General features: G+C 51.7%; 3 protein-coding genes and 1 long non-coding RNA gene across 12 annotated transcripts in view; 2 read left to right on the forward strand and 2 right to left on the reverse strand.

Moving 5' to 3' along the window:
* LOC128337578 (zinc finger protein 420-like) overlaps positions 1–17,178 on the forward strand; it is a 58,204-nt gene extending 41,026 nt beyond the window's left edge. For 5 of the 8 annotated variants that reach the window (XM_053278753.1, XM_053278754.1, XM_053278755.1 and 2 more), the window contains one exon: positions 15,012–17,178. In XM_053278753.1, the coding sequence (XP_053134728.1) occupies positions 15,272–16,756 (1,485 nt within the window). In that variant the 5' untranslated portion in view covers positions 15,012–15,271 and the 3' untranslated portion in view covers positions 16,757–17,178. Of the gene's footprint in view, positions 1–11,538; positions 11,896–14,164; positions 14,305–15,011 lie in introns of those variants that run through there. The other 3 variants (XM_053278752.1, XM_053278757.1, XM_053278759.1) reach the window with 3 other exon arrangements.
* LOC128337649 (uncharacterized) lies at positions 1,546–2,671 on the reverse strand. Its single transcript, XR_008312369.1, has 2 exons — positions 2,391–2,671; positions 1,546–1,970 (listed from the first exon to the last, which is right to left on the reverse strand). It is a non-coding gene; the product is annotated as an uncharacterized LOC128337649 (long non-coding RNA).
* Positions 1,959–7,956, forward strand: LOC128337571 (zinc finger protein 135-like). 2 transcript variants are annotated; one of them, XM_053278730.1, is made up of 2 exons: positions 1,959–2,955; positions 5,468–7,956. In XM_053278730.1, exons 1-2 carry the CDS (start codon positions 2,725–2,727, stop codon positions 7,061–7,063), a joined length of 1,827 nt encoding a protein of 608 aa, XP_053134705.1. In that variant the 5' UTR covers positions 1,959–2,724; the 3' UTR covers positions 7,064–7,956. The 2 variants fall into 2 exon arrangements, with proteins under 2 accessions (XP_053134705.1, XP_053134706.1); XM_053278731.1 differs by having other exon boundaries at positions 2,826–2,955; positions 5,472–7,956.
* On the reverse strand, positions 7,936–11,168 carry LOC128337626 (uncharacterized). The gene is made up of 6 exons (XM_053278872.1): positions 11,156–11,168; positions 10,916–11,032; positions 10,146–10,236; positions 9,332–9,896; positions 9,074–9,170; positions 7,936–8,380 (listed from the first exon to the last, which is right to left on the reverse strand). Exons 3-6 carry the CDS (start codon positions 10,169–10,171, stop codon positions 8,199–8,201), a joined length of 870 nt encoding a protein of 289 aa, XP_053134847.1. The 5' UTR covers positions 10,172–10,236; positions 10,916–11,032; positions 11,156–11,168; the 3' UTR covers positions 7,936–8,198.
* Positions 17,179–17,262: the final 84 nt, after the last annotated feature.

Below are 17,262 nucleotides of genomic sequence, written 5' to 3' on the forward strand. Positions count from 1 at the left end.
CCCCACTGCCCCCACCTCTCAGTTGCTTCAGATCCCTCCACAGGACCCTCCTTTCCATGAAATGTTGGCCCAGCTCCTTAGTCCCCATAGCACACCCCCCCCACCCGCCATAAGCAAACCTAAGTCCCTGTAACTGAAACGCATTCTGCTCCTGTTGCCTGCCCTTCCTCTGCTGTCTCTCCTGAGTCAGTGTTTGGATGGTAAGCTCCTTGGGGCAGGGACCTCTCCTTCTTGTACTTTGTAAAAGGCCTTCTACTTGAGCGGCATGTAGGTTCCTACCTGACATGGCTGCTTCCAGGCTCAAGTGGGGGAGCCCTGAGGTCCTTGGAGAAAAGGTGGGATGAAAATGCAAGCGTTTGGAGCCCCAGGTCTTCTGAGGAGTGCCTAGCACTGCTCCTTGGTCCAGGAGCTCCCCCTTGCCCCCAAGTGCCTGCCCATTGCCTGGGGAGCACCCATTGGCAGAGGTGGGTGGCTTTTCCCTCTCCTGACACGGGCAGATGTGCAGGCAAATGTACCGATAAGGCTCTTGGTGGTTCAGAGAAAACTTGGTCAACCTTCTGGCTGTGCACCCATCTCCTCTTTTCTTACGTTTGTGATTAGAACTGGGAGAGTCAAAAGCGCAGAGTTCTGTGTGTGCAGGAAAGATACAAGTTTGCTTTTTTGCTTTTATTTTTAGCTAGAGTGCCCAAAAGGTCACAGCCTGAGGGCCCCCCTGCCCACATCTCCTCCTTCTCCTCCTCCTGTTTCCGGGGAGGTGCATGTAGCAGCCATTTTTAAGATGGGGTGCAGAAAAGGGCCGAGGGCTGGGAAACCCATCTAGCCAGAAACACGGGCTTGGTTTCATGGGGCAAGAAGCAGGCTTGGTTCACCTTCTGAAGGGTTTCTGTCTTTAAAAAAACAACCAAAAAAAGCCTGGCTCTGAGGTCCTGGACCAAGTGTCCGCTGGGGAATCTGGCACCGTCCCAGCAGTATCTGCTTGCCTTTAGATTTTTATAGATATATTTATATTTTTGAATTTTATGTAAGCTGCCTCGAGAGGTCTTGTTAGGTGGTTTATAAGTCAAATAAATAAATACATTGTTTGGGGCATGAACAAATGGCACAGAAATGATGGTGTCTTGCACTCTTTACATATTTCTAATACTGAGATCATTCTAATGATTGCAGCTGTATCGTTTGTGAAAAGTGATGGATTATGGGAGGGCATCTGAAGCCGAAAATGGAGCCGAGCTGCTTCTTTTGAAACAGAAAACAAGACACCTTCCCTCAAAGGGAGATGCAGGGATGCGTGGAGGCTCTGAGAACGCCGAAGAACACGAAGAGGGAGATCGTGGCCTTGCAGGGGAGGAGAGCTGAAGCTCCTTCTTCTTGAGCACGCGTGGGAATCCCATCCCTCCATCAAACACTGCAGCCTGCCACTTCTGTGCTCTGCTTGTTTAATCCTAAGAGAGTTCCCTGCTGGAAACCTGTTTTGTACCAGAGTTAATAAAATGTACATATTACTGGGGGGTGGGGGGGGGAAGAGATGGGACTGGAAGCTGAATATGATAAATAAAAATTGTGTTGTCTTACTGTTTTACCCTCAGGATAGCTCTCCTCTGGTTCCCCATTTCACTTAGAAAGCATATTTTCAAGTTTGTCACAGTGGTTATAATCCTCCTTTCCTTTTCTCTCTTCTCCAACCTGGAGCCATCACTAGTTTGGACATATTTCTATACAAACACATTTCTCTTTGATTGTGCAGTTATTTTGGCATGTGGTGTTCTTCTGCATGCATTTAGATAGCCAGGAGGCACTGCAGTGATGGGGACTGAGGTGTGTGTGTATAGATTTAAAGTCTAGCAAGACAAGGTCAGCTAGGGGGTTACCACTGGAGCTAGTCCCTGAGATTCTTGTTTTCAGTTCTGTTCATAAGGGCAAGCCATTCAGATCTCCAGGTTTGGTTTCAATAATCTTCTGGAGGTGAATTCCTGGAGATAAGATAAAAGCATCATAGTAAAAATCAATGCCTTATGAATCAAGCATTTTTTCTTTTTAGCATGGGACTGAGGGAGAACATAAGGACAGCCCTGCTGGATCAGGCCCAAGGTGGCCCATCTAGTCCAGCTTCCCATAATAGTAGCCCACCAGATGCCACTGGGGTCTGGGGAGCCCACAGGCAAGAGGTGAGGGCCTGCCCTCTCTCCTGTTACTCCCCTGCAACTGGTACTCAGAGGGATCCTGCCTCTGAGGCTGGGGGTGGCCTGTAGTCCTCTGCCTAGTAGCCACTGATAGACTTCTCCTCCATGAAGTTATCCAAACCCCTCTTAAAGCCATCCAGCTTGTTGGCTGTCACCACATCTTGTGGCAGAGAATTCCAAAAGTTGCTGATGCATTGTGTGAAAAAGTACCTCTATTTGCTGGTCCTAAATTTCCTGACAGTCACTTTCATGGGATAGCCCCTGGTTCTAGTGTTAGGTGAGAGGGAGAATAATTTCTCTCTCTCCACCTTCTCCACACCATGCATGATTTTATAGACTTCTATCATGTCTCCCCTAGTGGTCTTTTTCCTAAACTAAAAAGTCCCGGGTGATTAATCGCCACCTCCCTGCTGCTCTGTGTACGCTGCAGCTCTCCCTTCCTACTCCCAAGAATGCATTTCCCTAACAAAGGCACCCAGCCGCGGCCGCCTATAGCGACTGGCTCCAACCCAAGGGAAGGGTTAGTTGCAGGGCGCCTGCGCAGATGGCAGGTGAGCCGGAAGAGAACTCGACCCGCCATGTTGAGAGGGTCTTAGTGCTCCCCGAGCCCTTGCGCCTGCGCAGGTGGGCCTGGTGGGAGGGGAGTGGCTGCTGGCGCTCTCTAGGAAGAGCCTTGCGGTGCTCTCCACTAGCCCGGCTGCTTCCCTTTTCTGCTCGTCCGCTCTTCGGACTTCTGCGAAGCCCGGACGCGTCACCGAGGAGGTGTCCGGGACGGGTAAGCTGGAGCTCGTTTTTAATCTTGTAGCGCGGGGTGGGTGAGGCCTTAGCGCCGGTGCTCTCCGGGAGGTTGCCGCTGAACTACAGCTCCCGTCATCCCCCGCGGCCCGGAAGTGCTGTGAGGTGTGTGACGGGAGTTGTGGTTCCGCCGCCGCGGGAGAGCTGCCCTTGGCCGAGCCGTGCTTCCCACCCGGGAAAGGCCCCTGCGTGGGGTCTGCAGCAGGAGTCCCATGCCAACTGGTGGTCCTCCAGCTCTTGCTGGACTACAACTCCCACCAGCCTCAGCCGCAATGCATGGTAGCTAAGGATGATGGGAGTTGTAGTTGGGGCACCTTTGGAGACCCCACCAGGCGGGGTCTGCAGCAGGAGTCCCATGCCAACTGGTGATCCTCCAGCTCTTGCTGGACTACAACTCCCACCAGTCTCAGCCGCAATGCATGGTAGCTAAGGATGATGGGAGTTGTAGTTGGGGCACCTTTGGAGACCCTGCCAGGCGGGGAAGCCCCGGTCTGCAGGCTGGCTTGGAGGAGACAACCCCCACACACAAGTTATAGGATTTTAGGAGGTCTGGCTGTGTGGCTGTCTTTGAAGAGCGCCTAGAGATTAGATGCGGCAAGGGGGGGTTGTGCTGTGGCTCCCAGTCCAGCGGCTTGCAAGTGCCAGCCAGCCTGCAGGAGTTGGAGGGTGGGAAGTGGGGCAGGGGGGCTTTTTCAGGGCAGGTTGTCCTGGTCTTGGGGCTGCTTGGAAGGAAGCCCCTGGGAGGACCCTTTTTCTTCTGCCTTCTTCCGGGCATAGAATCTCTGGGCGGCTCCCAAATGAAAACCCCACCATCCAAACCTTGCTTCAGCCACATAAAAACAACTTCCAGTGACTGTCTGTCAACCTTGTAGGATGTTTCTGTTGGCCCCTTGGTGCTTGGGCTGCGAGCCGTTTTGGCTCTGGGCCCCGCGGGGCTGGCCAGTGGTTTGGTAGGGCAGGACCGGCCCAGGGCCCAGGAGATGGCTACAGTGGTGGGGGCTTGCACCCCCCTCCCCAACTTCCAATCTCTCCCCGCCCAGGAGCATTGGGGCTCCCTCCTCCCCACTCTGGCCCCCACCCTTCTTAGTAGCTTATTGGGGTGTAGTTGTCACTAGCACAGGGGTCTGGGATGAAGCATCCCTTTCCAGTGCTGAGTGGGCGAGGGGGTCATCCCAAGCACCCGCCATGTGGCTTGGCTTTTTTTTTTTTTTTTTTTTTAAATCCTGTCTTGGAAGTGGAGCTTGGCTGGGGAACAGGGCCCTTTTTGAGGAGTCTAGCTCCCTCCAACTCCACCCCCACATGTAGCGTCTTGGGTGCGTGCGGCACATGCATTGCATGCAGGCTGAATGGGATTGGTCTGGGTAATTCCTCCCTCAGCCCTACTGCTTCCTGCACGCCTTGCTCCCATCTCTCTCCTCCTCCTCCTCCTCCTGCAAACCAGTGTTATGGTAGCAAGCACGAGTGGACCCCTTTGCTAAGCAGGATCTGCCCTGGTTTGCATTTGATGGGGAAACTTCGTGTGTGAGCACTAGAAGATAGTTCCCTTACGGGATGGGGCTGCTCTGGTCCGTGGCTTTCCTCCCCTTTCCACAACTGTTGAAAGGGCATGATGGCTTTGGAAGCACAACAGTTGACAAAACTTCTCTTCAGAAGTCCAAGTAGAACAGGAAGAATAAGATTACCGATCATGAGCAACTGTGGCTCGACCGTGCCCACTTTCGCCTCTCTGAAAGAACCCTTGCTTACCTCCAGCCTAGGAAAAAGTAGAGCCCTCTTTGGGGTAGGGGGAAGGCGGCCTGTCAGGGACAGAAGGGAGGGGAGAGAGGGAGAGAGGTAAAATCCAGGGTCACACCAGACAAGGGGGCCGCGGAGTCCGGCTTGAAACTAGCCTGGGGGCTTTCAACACGAACTTGGGGCCACCTCTCCCAGTAAGAGAGGCACTCAGGCTCCTGGTGTGTGTGCTATGCTGCTGACACAAGGTAGAGACATCAAAAATGGAGGATTTTCCCAATGGGATTCCGCCGGCTCCCCACATCTGCTGGGCTGCATCGCTGCTGGCTTGAGTCCTTGTTTATTTATTTATTGTTAAATGTATATACCGCCTTTCATTAAAGCAATCTCAAGGCGGTTTACAGCAAAAAATTTAAACAAAAGATGGTAAAAGAGACACAATTAAAATATTAAGTGGGGAAAAAATATTAAACAAATCTGATTTAAAAATTTAAAACGAAAGCATAAAAGTAATACAGGTATCCCGGGCCCAAACTGTTAAGGGCTTTAAAGGTCAAAACCAGCACCTTGAATTGGACCCAGAAACAAACAAGCCTTAGGGACACAGCAAAAGGTCTGCCTGCCACCTCTCCCCAGGACTCAGTCACCCAGAGCAGGTGGGCTTCATGGTTATTTGGTGACCAGAGCAGTCCCTCTGTGCTGCCCTTTGAGAAGGGAACTCCTTTCCTTTCTCAGGCTCTGACCAGTTCTCTTTGTTCCAGCAAGTGACAGGTGGGAGAGTGAGGAAGAGGCGGGAAGGCCCCATCTGGGATTGTTCAGAGGGATTGGATGGGGAAAGAGGGAACAAGAGAGAAGGAAGATTAAAGCAAAGCAGGACGACAGTCTTCCCTGTAAGTAGGAAAACTTTCAGTTCTGAACCAAGCCTTCAACCTCAGTTGGAAATGGACACAAGAGAGAAACCCTATAAATGCTTGGAGTGTGGAAAGAGATTCAGCAGCAGTGGAGATCTTATCAGGCATCAAAGAATCCACACTGGAGAGAAACCATATAAATGTTTGGAGTGTGGAAAGAGTTTCAGTGAAAGTGGATCACTTACTGTGCACCAAAGAACCCACACTGGAGAGAAACCATATCAGTGCTTGGAGTGTGGAAAGAGCTTCAGCAGCAATGGAAGTCTTACTATACATCAAAGAATCCACAGTACAGAGAAACCTTATAAATGCTTGGAGTGTGGAAAGAGCTTCAGTGTGAGTTACTGCCTCATCTCACATCAAAGAACCCACAGTGGAGAGAAACCATATCAGTGCTTGGAGTGTGGAAAAAGTTTCAGTGTGCTTGCTTCCTTCACTTTACATCAAAGAACCCACAGTGGAGAGAAACCATATCCGTGTTTGGAGTGTGGGAAGAGCTTCAGTGTCAGTGGAGATCTTCTCAGGCATCAAAGAATCCACACTGGAGAGAAACCATACCACTGCTTCAAGTGTGGAAAGAGCTTCAGCAAGAGAGAATCACTTATCTTGCATCAAAGAACTCACACTGGAGAGAAACCATATCAGTGCTTGGAATGTGGAAAGCGCTTTAGTGGGCGTTCAGCTCTCACTTCACATCAAAGAACTCACACTGGAGAGAAGCCATATACGTGTTTGGAGTGTGGAAAGAGCTTCAGTGACAGTGGGAAATGTAGCAGACATCAAAGAACCCACACTGGTGAGAAACCATATCACTGCTTTGAGTGTGGAAAGAGCTTCAGCCAAAATGCACAACTTACTGTGCACGAAAGAAGCCATACTGGAGATAAACCCTATAAATGCTCGGAGTGTGGAAAAAGCTTCAGCCAGAGTGGAAATCTTACTGAACATGAAAGAACCCACACTGGAGAGAAACCATATCGGTGTCTGGAGTGTGGAAAAAGTTTCAGCAAGAATTCAAATCTTACCATGCATCAAAGAATCCACACTGGGGAGAAACCGTATAAATGCTTGGAGTGTGGAAGCTGCTTCAGTAACAGTGGATCACTTAGCGTGCATCAAAGAATTCACACTGGAGAGAAACCACTTGAATGCTTGACGTGTGGAAAGAGCTTCAGAACATATGGAGGCCTCAATCAGCATCAAAGAACCCACACTGGAGAGAAACCATATCAATGCTTGGAGTGTGGAAAGAGCTTCGGCCAAAGTTCACAACTTACTGTGCATCGAAGAACCCACACTGGAAAGAAACGATATACATGCTTTGAGTTTGGAAAGTGCTTCAGCCAGAGCACAAATCTTACTAAAGATCAAAGAACCCACAGTGGAAATTGTGATTTAATGGGGGGTTGTTCTGCTATAGAATTCCAGTTAGTAAATACTAATTGACTTGACAAAGCCATTTTACTTAGATTACACTTCTAGGAAAGTTCAAGATATTCAATATATGCAATTTTAATGCACTTGCAAAAGGGAAGTAAAAGAATTTAAATGGCTAGGATTTCATCTTCAAACATTATTCATTTTCTTGTATAATGACCATATATGGTAAACTTGAATCATAGTACATTTGAATCTGAGAAAAATCTTCTGCTTTTCTAGGGCATTATGTTGTTTTGTAATTATTGATCTGATTGTTGAGTGTTCAAAACCCACTGAGAACAATAAGTTAAAATATGATGATTAATTCAGAATTTCTGCTTCAAAAACTCCTCCGTCTCAGCTGCAAGGGCTTCGACAGGCAGAACAAAGGGGAGGCCTAATCCAGAATGTTAGACCCAAAGCCAAGACCTAAAAGGCCTCTTGGCTTTTCTTTCTTTTCTTTTCTTTTTGCCCCACTCCACCACCTAAGTTCCTTTTAGCTCCGCAGTTCCTCAGCACCTCAAGGAAATCAGCACTTACACTTTCAGAGCTTCTTAGGAAGGATGATGCCTCCCAAGCAAATCCTCTGAAATTCCACAAGACTTGCTCCCAGTTCTCTAGAAATAGGGCCTTTAAAAAGCCCCTGCCAACTGAGCAAAGAGGCACCTTTCAGTGTGGTGGTTCTCTTATATTTATCAGCGGGGAGAGCAACTGGCCCTCTCCAACCCCAGCACAGCATCCCTCCAGTGGCTGTCACTGGTGTTTACCTTCTATTTCTTATTTAGATCGTAAGCCCTTTGGGGACAAGGAACCATCTTATTTATTTATTCCTTTACTATGTAAACCGCTTTGGAAACTTTGTTGGAAAGAGGTGTGTAAATAGTCTTAGTATGATTCATATTAAAGCAACCTCACTTGAAGAGAGTCTGTCCTGTAGATAACAGCAGCATTAGAGGCTGAACATCTCTCCCTCCCTGCAACATCCTGGCCATCCGTGGGGCCCCGAGGCCTGCAGGGCTCTACCAGATCAATCCCATCAGGACCCTCCCCGGCCAAAGGGTCTAGAGCAGCCCCATTTCCATGGCGTTTCAATCCTCTCCCTGTCTGTGTCTTTCTGCCCATTAGGTGTTTGCAGTTTCTCTCCTAGCCGTCTCTCTAAATGTCAGTATATGGCAGCCCAGCTGTTCCTGTCCACTCCCTCTCCTTCTGCATCCAAGTCCGTCTCCTGTCCAGCAGATGCCAAGCCTCTCTTGCAGTCGGCGGAGATGCTAAGTCTCTGCAGCTGCCTCCTGAGAGCCTTGTTTCCCCCCGGGCCGTATTTGAGGCTGCAGTGGTCTCCCTGGCCTGAAATGAAAGCAAATAGACGGGGTGAAGGGAGGGCCCCGTCCGCCCCAGGCCTGTCCCTACGCTGACGTCCTGGCCCTTTCCGTACCCTCCACGGCTTCGTCCCACCCTCTTCCTCTGCACTTGGCCGCTTCCTGGCGACTTCTGCTCCCCCGGCCCCACTGCCTTCAGCCCCCTGAGGGTCTCCTGCTCTCCAGAGTGCCTCTTCCCCCTTCTCCCTTGCTGGCCGTTAAGGCCTGCAACGTCCACCCAGAACCGCCCACTCCTCTGTCCTTTCCTTCCAGCCCTGACTCAGAAACCATCTCCTCTGTGCCGCTTTTGCCTCCTCTGTGCCTCTCCCACCGTCCCTCTGTCCTCTCTTCCATAGGGAGCATCTGCAGTGAGAGCAGGGCTTGGTTTGGGGAAGGGGCAGAGGGCCCTGCCCGTCCCCGGGAAATGGAGGCGGCTTCCGGGCTGGAATCCCCAAAGGGAGCAAGAGGAACGGCTTCCCCAGCTGCGGTGGGGCCAGAAGGCCTTCCCCAGGGAGCGCCATGTTCGCCCTGGGGCAGGATGGGGAAGCCAAGGCACTTGCTCTGGGGAGGGCACTGGGAGGGAAGAGAGGCGGAGGAGCAGGTGGGCTCCTCGGAGACCCCCGGCGGGCCCAGAGCAGGGAGGGAGCTCTGCCTGCCCCATTTCCTTGGGGGTGGATGCTACCTTCACTCGATGAAGAGCTGCCTTTGCCTTTGGTCTGGGCTGCCACCCTCCACTCCTGCAGAACTGCAAAGGGCAGCAGGGGCTTCATCTTCTCTGCCTGGAGAGAGAGAGAGAGAGAGAGAGAGAGAGAGAGAGAGAGAGAGAGAGAGAGAGAGAAAGAAAAGAAGGCCTGTCAGAGCCCAGCTGGGGAGCCTGAACCTGGAGGAGGGGGCCCGGAGGATGCCGGAGCCGAGCCAGGCCAGCATGGGGGAGACTGACCTCAGAGTGGAAGGGGGCCCCAGTCGCCAGGTCGAGGAGCAAACGGCCAGCCCTCTCTGCCACCGCCTCCTCCCGCTCGTCCTTGGTCTCCGTCTCAGTGCTGATGGCCTGCAGGACGGAACGGTCCCTCCGAATGCCACAGCCCTGCTGGAAATCCTCAGGCCAGCAGCCCCCTTGCCCGGCTGCTGACAGCTGGGCCCCCAGACGGAGAAAGGCCTCGAAGGTGGTTCTCGCCAACGTTTCTACAGCAGCCTGACGAGTGAAGCTTCCCCAATTCCCGGTGAGTCTCCTATACACCCCTCCCCTGTACCGGGTCAGGCGATCTGGGGGGCAGGGGGGTCTCCTCGGGGTAGGGGCCCGCCTGTGGACTGCCCTTCCCTGGCTGCTCAGGGTGCACAACCCGGCAGGGCGGGGGAGCCTGCTGACCCCAACTGGGCTGGGGGATCGTCTCTCCATGGCTGGGAGGTGCCACCCACTTGCTTCCGTGATGTGGATGAGGGGCTCCAGGGGGGGCTCTTGAGCCAGGAGTGCTCGGAGCAGGCTCTGCGGGCGGCAGAAACTGGCCCTGCGAGGGAGAAAGGGAGCCAGAGTGTGGCTGCTGGTGGCCTGAAGGGTCCGTGGTGGAAAAGGCTCCTCTGGGCCTCCCAAGAGCCCAGCCTGCCTTTTGCCCTCCATGGGGTCATCCGGGTGCCTGTCTGTCTCCATGGGGGGGAGGCAGTGCAGACCCCTCCAGCCAGGTGGCCCAGGCCCAGATAGTGTCTCTGCCCAGGAGGGCAGTGGGGCGGGGCGGGGCAGGGCCCCCGTCAATATTCACCTCCTGGTCTTGCTGTTGACGCTCATCCAGAACAGGGACTCTTGTGATCCCCTTTTGCCCCCTGCGCTTGCAAAAGCAGGGCTCCATCCGACTGCCCAAGAAAAGGGGGAGATTAGAAACCCAGCTGGGGTGAGTGTTGGGGGAGAAGGCTATCAAGGGGGAAGCTCCCACCCCCTCCCGCAGTGCCCCGATCCGAGGCTCCCCCAGCACTTGGGGCAGGAGGAGGGGCCCGGATCCTGTGGCCCTCAAGCTGTCTGTCCCGAGGCGGGAGGGTCACTCCTCCAAAGCCATGGGGGGGGGCACTGAGTCCTTCCTCGAGGACGCCTCCTGGGGCTGAGGAGGTGGAGGAACAAGGGGCTGGTCCCTTCCCCATGCTTGGGCCCCCTCGGATCCCGGCTGCCTCTTCCCTACACTTGGACCCTCCGCCCTGACATCCTCGGGGGCTTCCTGCCACTGGCCACACCGCCTCCCCTTCTCCAGACCTGTCCCGCCCCCCACGTTCCTCAACAAGGTGGTCGCCTCTGTGCAGAGGGAGAAGAGGTGAGGGGGGGGCTCAGGGTCCCAGGTGTTCCCAGGTGTAGCCCATCTCCTCCTGGGAGGGAACAGAGCGTGGGAGGAGAGAGCAGCCCCGGGGGTCTTCCCTAGAGCTGCCCCAGCTCCACCCCCCGCCCTCTCCCGGCTGGGTTTTGCCCTGTTCCAAGGGCTGCCTCCACCCCACTCACCCCCATCCAGGCCTCCACCCCCCCCCCCGTCAGCTGCCAACCACTCACCAGCACAGCCTGGGCTGCCAATCCCTTCGAGAAGGGAAGGCGTCGCTCCCGTCTCCGGAGCGTGTCCCTGCAGGCCTCGATCAGGGTCCCCAAGAACGTGACCCGGTCCCTCCGGTCCTGAAAGGGGCAAGTGTGTGAGGCCATTAAGTCGGGCAGGATTCCCCTTGGAGGGCAGGCCCCCTTTACCCCAGCACCCTGGACACTGCTCTGCATTCCCCCCGGGGGAGGTTCTTTCCACACCCAGCACAGCCTTCCTCCAACTCCTCTGCACTTCTTCGTCACAGCTCTGGGGCCTTTGCTATGCACAAGGCAAGGGGCAATGCCTTTCCATGGTGTGGCAAAAGAAGGCCCTCAGCATGGGGCAGATGTATGACAGTGTATTTTCCTGGTGTGACAAAATGGTGCCCTCCGGTGGCCACTTTATGCACTGCAGCCAAGCTGAGGCTTGGCTTAATACAAGTGGCAAAGGGCCGTGCATTTGCCTGGTGTGGCAAAGGAGTGCCCTCTTGTGGCCAATCTGTGCACTGCAGTGTGGGGAAGATTTGCTGTATGGATGGGAATGGGCTCCTTCCTTCCCCAGCTATAACGTGCCTAACTGGGGTCTCTGCGGGGAGGGCTGCTGTCGGGGAGCAGCGTCTCTATCGTCCTCCTGGAGGCCCAGCGCGCCGCCCCCTCCGGGGACCTCCGGGCACAGTGACAACTGCGGCAAGAGAGACCACCGCAGCTGCGCGCCTGCGCAGATGGGCAGCTGAGCGAGGCAGGCTACCGGGCGGAAAGAGGGCGGCGCGAGTACCCCGCCATCTTGAACGCCCCCTTCGGCGCCTGCGCAGATGGTGCGCCTGTTTGCGGTGGGTGCGGGCCAGGCCGGCGCTATCTTGCAAGGGCCTCTTGCTTTGCGCGAGCCGGCTCGCCCGCTCGTCGGGCTTGGTTGAAGCCTCGGACCCGTAACGGAGCAGAAGCAAGGCCGGTTTCTGGAACAGGTAAGCTCGGGCCGGCTTCTAAGCTTGCCGGGGTAGGCCGCAGCGGGGCGGCCCAGGAGGGTGCCGCTGAACTACATCTCCCGCCATCCCTTGCGGGCTCGGAGTGAGCCGCCCCCGACTTTGCTGCGTTGCCGCTAAGGGTGATGGGAGTCGTAGTTCGGCGGCTGCCTGGTCTGCAGGCAGCATCCTCGGTGGGGAGCCCCGCTTGGCGTGCGGGGCAAAATAAAACACCAGGTCCCCCTTGGCTCCCTCTGACTATTAGGGCAGGACAGGGGGCTACTGTGGCTGAAGCCACTGGAGAGCTGGTCTGCCTGTGTGCAAATTATTTCCACCATCTGAAAAGCAAGAGCAGCAAGAGCCACTGGAGGGAGGCTGTGCTGGGGATGGATACGGCCAGTGGCTCTCCCCCTACTAAAATGTCAGAGGACCGCCGCTTGCAAAGGTGCCTCTTTCCCCTCATTTAGCAGGGGATGCGAAGTTTCTTTATGTTCTCCATTAAATCATCTGCCACTGTGAGTGCATGTCATCTCTCCTTCAGCCTGGCCTACCTGAAAGGGATATTGTGAGGATTAAAAAAATGAAGTATCCCTTTCCAAGCACACGGAGGCACCTGGATAATTGTGCATGATACGCAAAAACCAGTGCAGATTCCTTTCCAAAAAAGGGAAGTTTGAATAAAAATTCAACCTTGCCTTCTTAATGTGACTTTTGCTTATAGGAATGAAACCAGTCAGGGAGCTTACTTGAGGCTTGCTTCATTTCAGCAAGCCTAGAGGGTTTTCTTCCACACCAAGGAAGGGAACAGGGCCTGGCTGGTTTGCAGATATTCCATACTGACAAAAGCCAGACAAGGGGGCCTCTGTGTCAGTCTTGAGCTCTCCTGGCTTAAGGAGCCAGGGGGCCTTCAACACCCCTCCCTGGCCCCCTCTCCCAGCAAGGGGGATGTTTAGGCTCCCACTGTATGAGTGACTCAGACACAAGGCACAGACCTCAAAAAATGACATCATGGCAACCACGTGGGGTGCTGATGTCATCGGAGCTGTCAGAAGGGCCTTGCATCACCGGAAAGGGTTAGAGCCAGGGGTACGCCCTCGGTGCATCTTTAGTGTGTTGCACTAAAACACACACACACACACCTGGGTTTTCACAAGAGCACTCTTGCACAAAAGTTCCCATCTGGACTGATGTGGCATACCACATTTGTGCCTGTGTTGTGCATGCACAAAAGCATTGTTCCATTCAGTAGCACCACACTCCAGATTTACAATTAGCTAGAACAGTTTTGCGCTCAGATGCTCTGATGTCAGACAAGGGTGCAGTTTGAGGAGACTGCTTTAAAAAACTAGAACCTCTTGGGGAACTCCTGTTCACTTGACTACAGAGATAGATGCCTTGTAAAACACTTAAGGACTTGTCACTGGGACAAGTTGCCCAGGATGACTCTGGAATCTCTTAGGGATGTTTTCGGCTACATGATATGAAGCCCTCCATCCAGCCATGGTACAAAAACTACAAATCCTAAGTGCAGATACAGGATATTCATTGCCTGAAGTTTTAGGGCAAGAATTGGAAGAGAAGAACAGGGCTAACCTCCAACTCAGATTATACATATTGAATTGTGTTTGTGGGTAACTTCAGGCAAGGGGATGCTATTTATTGGTGAAGGTGAAGATGCCCAAATCAAAGCTCATGCTGAGGAGCAGTGCAGAGTGCATTTTCATCAGCAATGAATTCTGCATTTGGCCTTACAAAACTGGGGACTAGGGATTAAGGCTTTCATGGCCACCACTTACATTCTGAGATCAGTACATCAAATGCAGTGCCCAGAATGACTCCTTTTGATTTAGAAGACTAGAACTTCCTGGAAGAGAACAGTGGGGCAGGGAGAATTCATGGTGGCTTAAAGCAAAATTCACACACACACACACACACACACACACACACACACCCCAAAACAATATCTATAGAAAATAGATGAATACTGTACTAAGTTTGAGATGTTAATAGTAGCAATAGAACCAAAAAAATACACTGAGCTTTACAGTTAAGGCTGGGGGGGGGGGAGGGAATACACACTTACTTGGGGTAAAATCTAATTGATATTACCAAAGGTACTTACTTCTAAGTAGGCATGCATAGAGTGGATTGCATAATGACGCCAAAGCCCTTAAGGATATAAACTACAAAAGGGACAATTTTAAATTAATACAGGGGATTTTATTTTATTTTTTAAACTAAGAGAGTCTAAGAAAAGGGGGATTTCTACTTGTAGAGCCAGGTTGCTGCTTCATGGAGTTTCAGAAAGGAGACAGAGGGAGTCTCTCTGTGCCTACGGTCCACATTCTTTCAGTTGCCTGGCCCACGCTCATGCTAATGAAAGTCTCTCCTACAACTTGATGGGATTCTCTGGTGAGCTCCTTTGTTCGACCATTTCCGGTGATTTAAGGTACCTTCTGATGGCTCCCATGACGTCAGCACCCAGTGTGGTGTAGTGGCTAGAGTGGTGGACTAAGACCGAGGAGCCCCGAGTTCAAATCCCCATTCAGCCTCATGATACTTGCTGGGTGACTCTGGGTCAGTCACTTCTCTCTCAGCCTCACCTACTTCACAGAGTGGTTGTGAAAGAGAAACTCAAGTATGCAGTACACCGCTCTGGGGTCCTTGGAAGAAGAGCAGAATATAAATGTAAAAAATAAATAATAATGATGTCATTCCTCAGCCACATGTTCCTGTTTGCAAACAAAAGCACATAGACCTTGCCAGCAGTGATGTCTTTTAAACAACTCATAGGGCACCCAGGAAATAAGATGGAATCCTGACTGCGGTCCCACCTCCCTCCCTCCAGGACTTAGTCAACCAGAGCAGGTCAGCGTGGTGGTTCTTCCACGATCAGAGCAGTCCTTGGGGGCTGGCCATTGAGAACAGTGTTCCCGCTGACAGGGAGTCCCTGGGGTTGTTGACTACAACTCCCATAATCCCCAGCCAAAGGGCACTGCAGCTGGGGATGCTGGGAGTTGTAGTGAACAACATCTGGAAATACCTGTTAGAGGGAACAGTGATTGAGAAGGGGATTTCTCTCTTATTTTGGGCTGTGACCAGATTTCTCTCCATTCTAGCAAGTAACGGGTGGGAGAGTGAAGAGGACAAAAGACCCCCCGCCCCCCAACCAGGTTTGTTCAGAGGGATCAGACGGAAAAAGAGGGAACAACAGAGAAGGAAAACCTTAAACAAAGGAGAAGAACAAGGACGGACCTTCTGCTTCCCAGTAGGATGACATCTATAAAACCAGAATCCAGAAAACAAGGGGGGAAGAAGTCCCTGCCCTGCAAATAGGAAAAACTTCAGTTCTGAACCAAGCTTTCAGCCTCAGTGCAAAATGGACACAAGGAAAAAACCATATAAATGCTTGGAGTGTGGAAAGAGCTTTGGCAGGAGTGGAACTCTTATTATACATCAAAGAACCCACACTGGAGAGAAGCCATATGACTGCTTGGAATGTGGAAAGAGCTTCAGTGACAGTGGATCACTTATCAGACATCAAAGAAGCCACACTGGAGAGAAGCCATATCAGTGCTTGGAGTGTGGAAAGAGCTTTGGCAGGAATGAAAATCTTACCAAGCATCAAAGAACCCACACTGGAGAGAAACCGTATCAGTGCTTGAAGTGTGGAAAGAGCTTCACTGACAGTCGTTCACTAACCAAGCATCAAAGAACCCACACTGGAGAGGAGCCATTTAAATGTCTGGAGTGGGAAAAGAGCTTCAGCCAAAATGGAAACCTTACTTTGCATCAAAGAATCCACACTGGAGAGAAACCACATAAATGCTTGGAGTGTGGAAGGAGCTTCAGGACAGATAAAACACTTACTATACATCAACTAATCCACACTGAGGAGAAGCCTTATAAATGCTTGGAGTGTGGAAAGTGCTTCAGCGTGAGTTCCAGCTTCAGTGCACATAAGAGAACCCACAGTGGAGAGAAACTGTTTGAATGCTTGGAGTGCGGAAAGAGTTTCAGGACAGGTGAAACACTTACTGTGCATCAAAGAACCCACACTGGGGAGAAACCATATGAGTGCTTGGAGTGTGGAAAGTGCTTCAGCCAAAGTGGAAACCTTACTTTGCATCAAAGAATTCACACTGGAGAGAAACCACATAAATGTCTGGAGTGTGGAAAGAGCTTCAGGACAGGTGAAACACTTACTGTGCATCAAAGAACCCACACTGGAGAGAAACCACATAAATGCTTGGAGTGTGGAAAGAGGTTCTCTGACAGTGGATCACTTACCAAGCATCAAAGAACCCACACTGGAGAGAAACCATATCAGTGCTTGGACTGTGGAAAGTGCTTCAGCCAAAGTGGAAACCTTACCTTGCATCAAAGAATTCATACTGGAGAGAAACCACATAAATGCTTGGAGTGTGGAAGGAGCTTCAGGACAGGTGAAACACTTACTGTGCATCAAAGAACCCACACTGGAGAGAAACCACATAAGTGCTTGGAATGTGGAAAGTGCTTCTCTGACAGTGGATCACTTACCAAGCATCAAAGAACTCACACTGGAGAGAAACCATATGAGTGCTTGGACTGTGGAAAGTGCTTCAGCCAGAGTGGAAACCTTACTTTGCATCAAAGAATCCACACTGGAGAGAAACCTTATAAATGTTTTGAGTGTGGAAAGAGCTTTAAGGTGAGTGCCCATCTCACTTCTCATCAAAGAACCCACACTGGAGAGAAACCCTATCAGTGCTTCGAGTGTGGAAAGCGCTTCAGTGACAGTGGATCACTTACTGTGCATCAAAGAACTCATACTGGAGAGAAACGTAACAGTGCTTGGAGGGTGGAGAAAGCTTCAGTGTGAGTTCTCACCTTAAGGCACACGAAGGAAGCCACAACAGAAAGAAACCCTGTCAGTGCTGGGAGTGTGGAAAGAGGTTCACTGACAGTGACACTCTTACTTGGCATCAAAGAACCCACACTGGTGATTGTGATGAAATGGGAGCGTCTGCTTTTGGATTTCAAGAAGTAAATACTAGTAGGTGAGGGCTTTCATTGTTTGGGCAAAGTCTCTCTGCTTAGATTAGACTTCTAGGAATGTTCAAGACATTAAATATAAATAATACTAATGCCCTTACAAAAGGGGGAAGTAAAGGAACAGTTTAACATTTGTAAGATTTCAACCTCAAACATCACTCATTCTATTGTACAGTGACCATGTTTGGTAAACATGAATCATAATAAACTTGAATCTGAGAAAGGTCTGCATGAGGGGGCCTGAAGTCATTTTGGAATTATTTGTTTGGAATTATTCGTGGACTCTTTTCTGCTTGCTTCTCCGGAGGTTATTCTCACGCCGTCTGCCTTGTC

This window comes from Hemicordylus capensis, chromosome 14, assembly GCF_027244095.1.
Source record: "Hemicordylus capensis ecotype Gifberg chromosome 14, rHemCap1.1.pri, whole genome shotgun sequence".
Taxonomy (NCBI): domain Eukaryota; kingdom Metazoa; phylum Chordata; class Lepidosauria; order Squamata; family Cordylidae; genus Hemicordylus; species Hemicordylus capensis.

Excerpts from the sequence above, each read along its gene's own strand:
- LOC128337571 (XM_053278730.1), top strand. The coding sequence starts at position 2,725 with ATGGCAGGTGAGCCGGAAGAGAACTCGACCCGCCATGTTGAGAGGGTC. Across the intron at positions 2,956-5,467 it reads CGAGGAGGTGTCCGGGACGG|CAAGTGACAGGTGGGAGAGT; the intron begins GTAAGCTGGAGC and ends TCTTTGTTCCAG.
- LOC128337626 (XM_053278872.1), bottom strand. The coding sequence starts at position 10,171 with ATGAGCGTCAACAGCAAGACCAGGAG. Across the intron at positions 9,897-10,145 it reads GTCAACAGCAAGACCAGGAG|GGCCAGTTTCTGCCGCCCGC; the intron begins GTGAATATTGAC and ends TCTCCCTCGCAG. Across the intron at positions 9,171-9,331 it reads GGGCCCCCTTCCACTCTGAG|GCAGAGAAGATGAAGCCCCT; the intron begins GTCAGTCTCCCC and ends CTCTCTCTCCAG.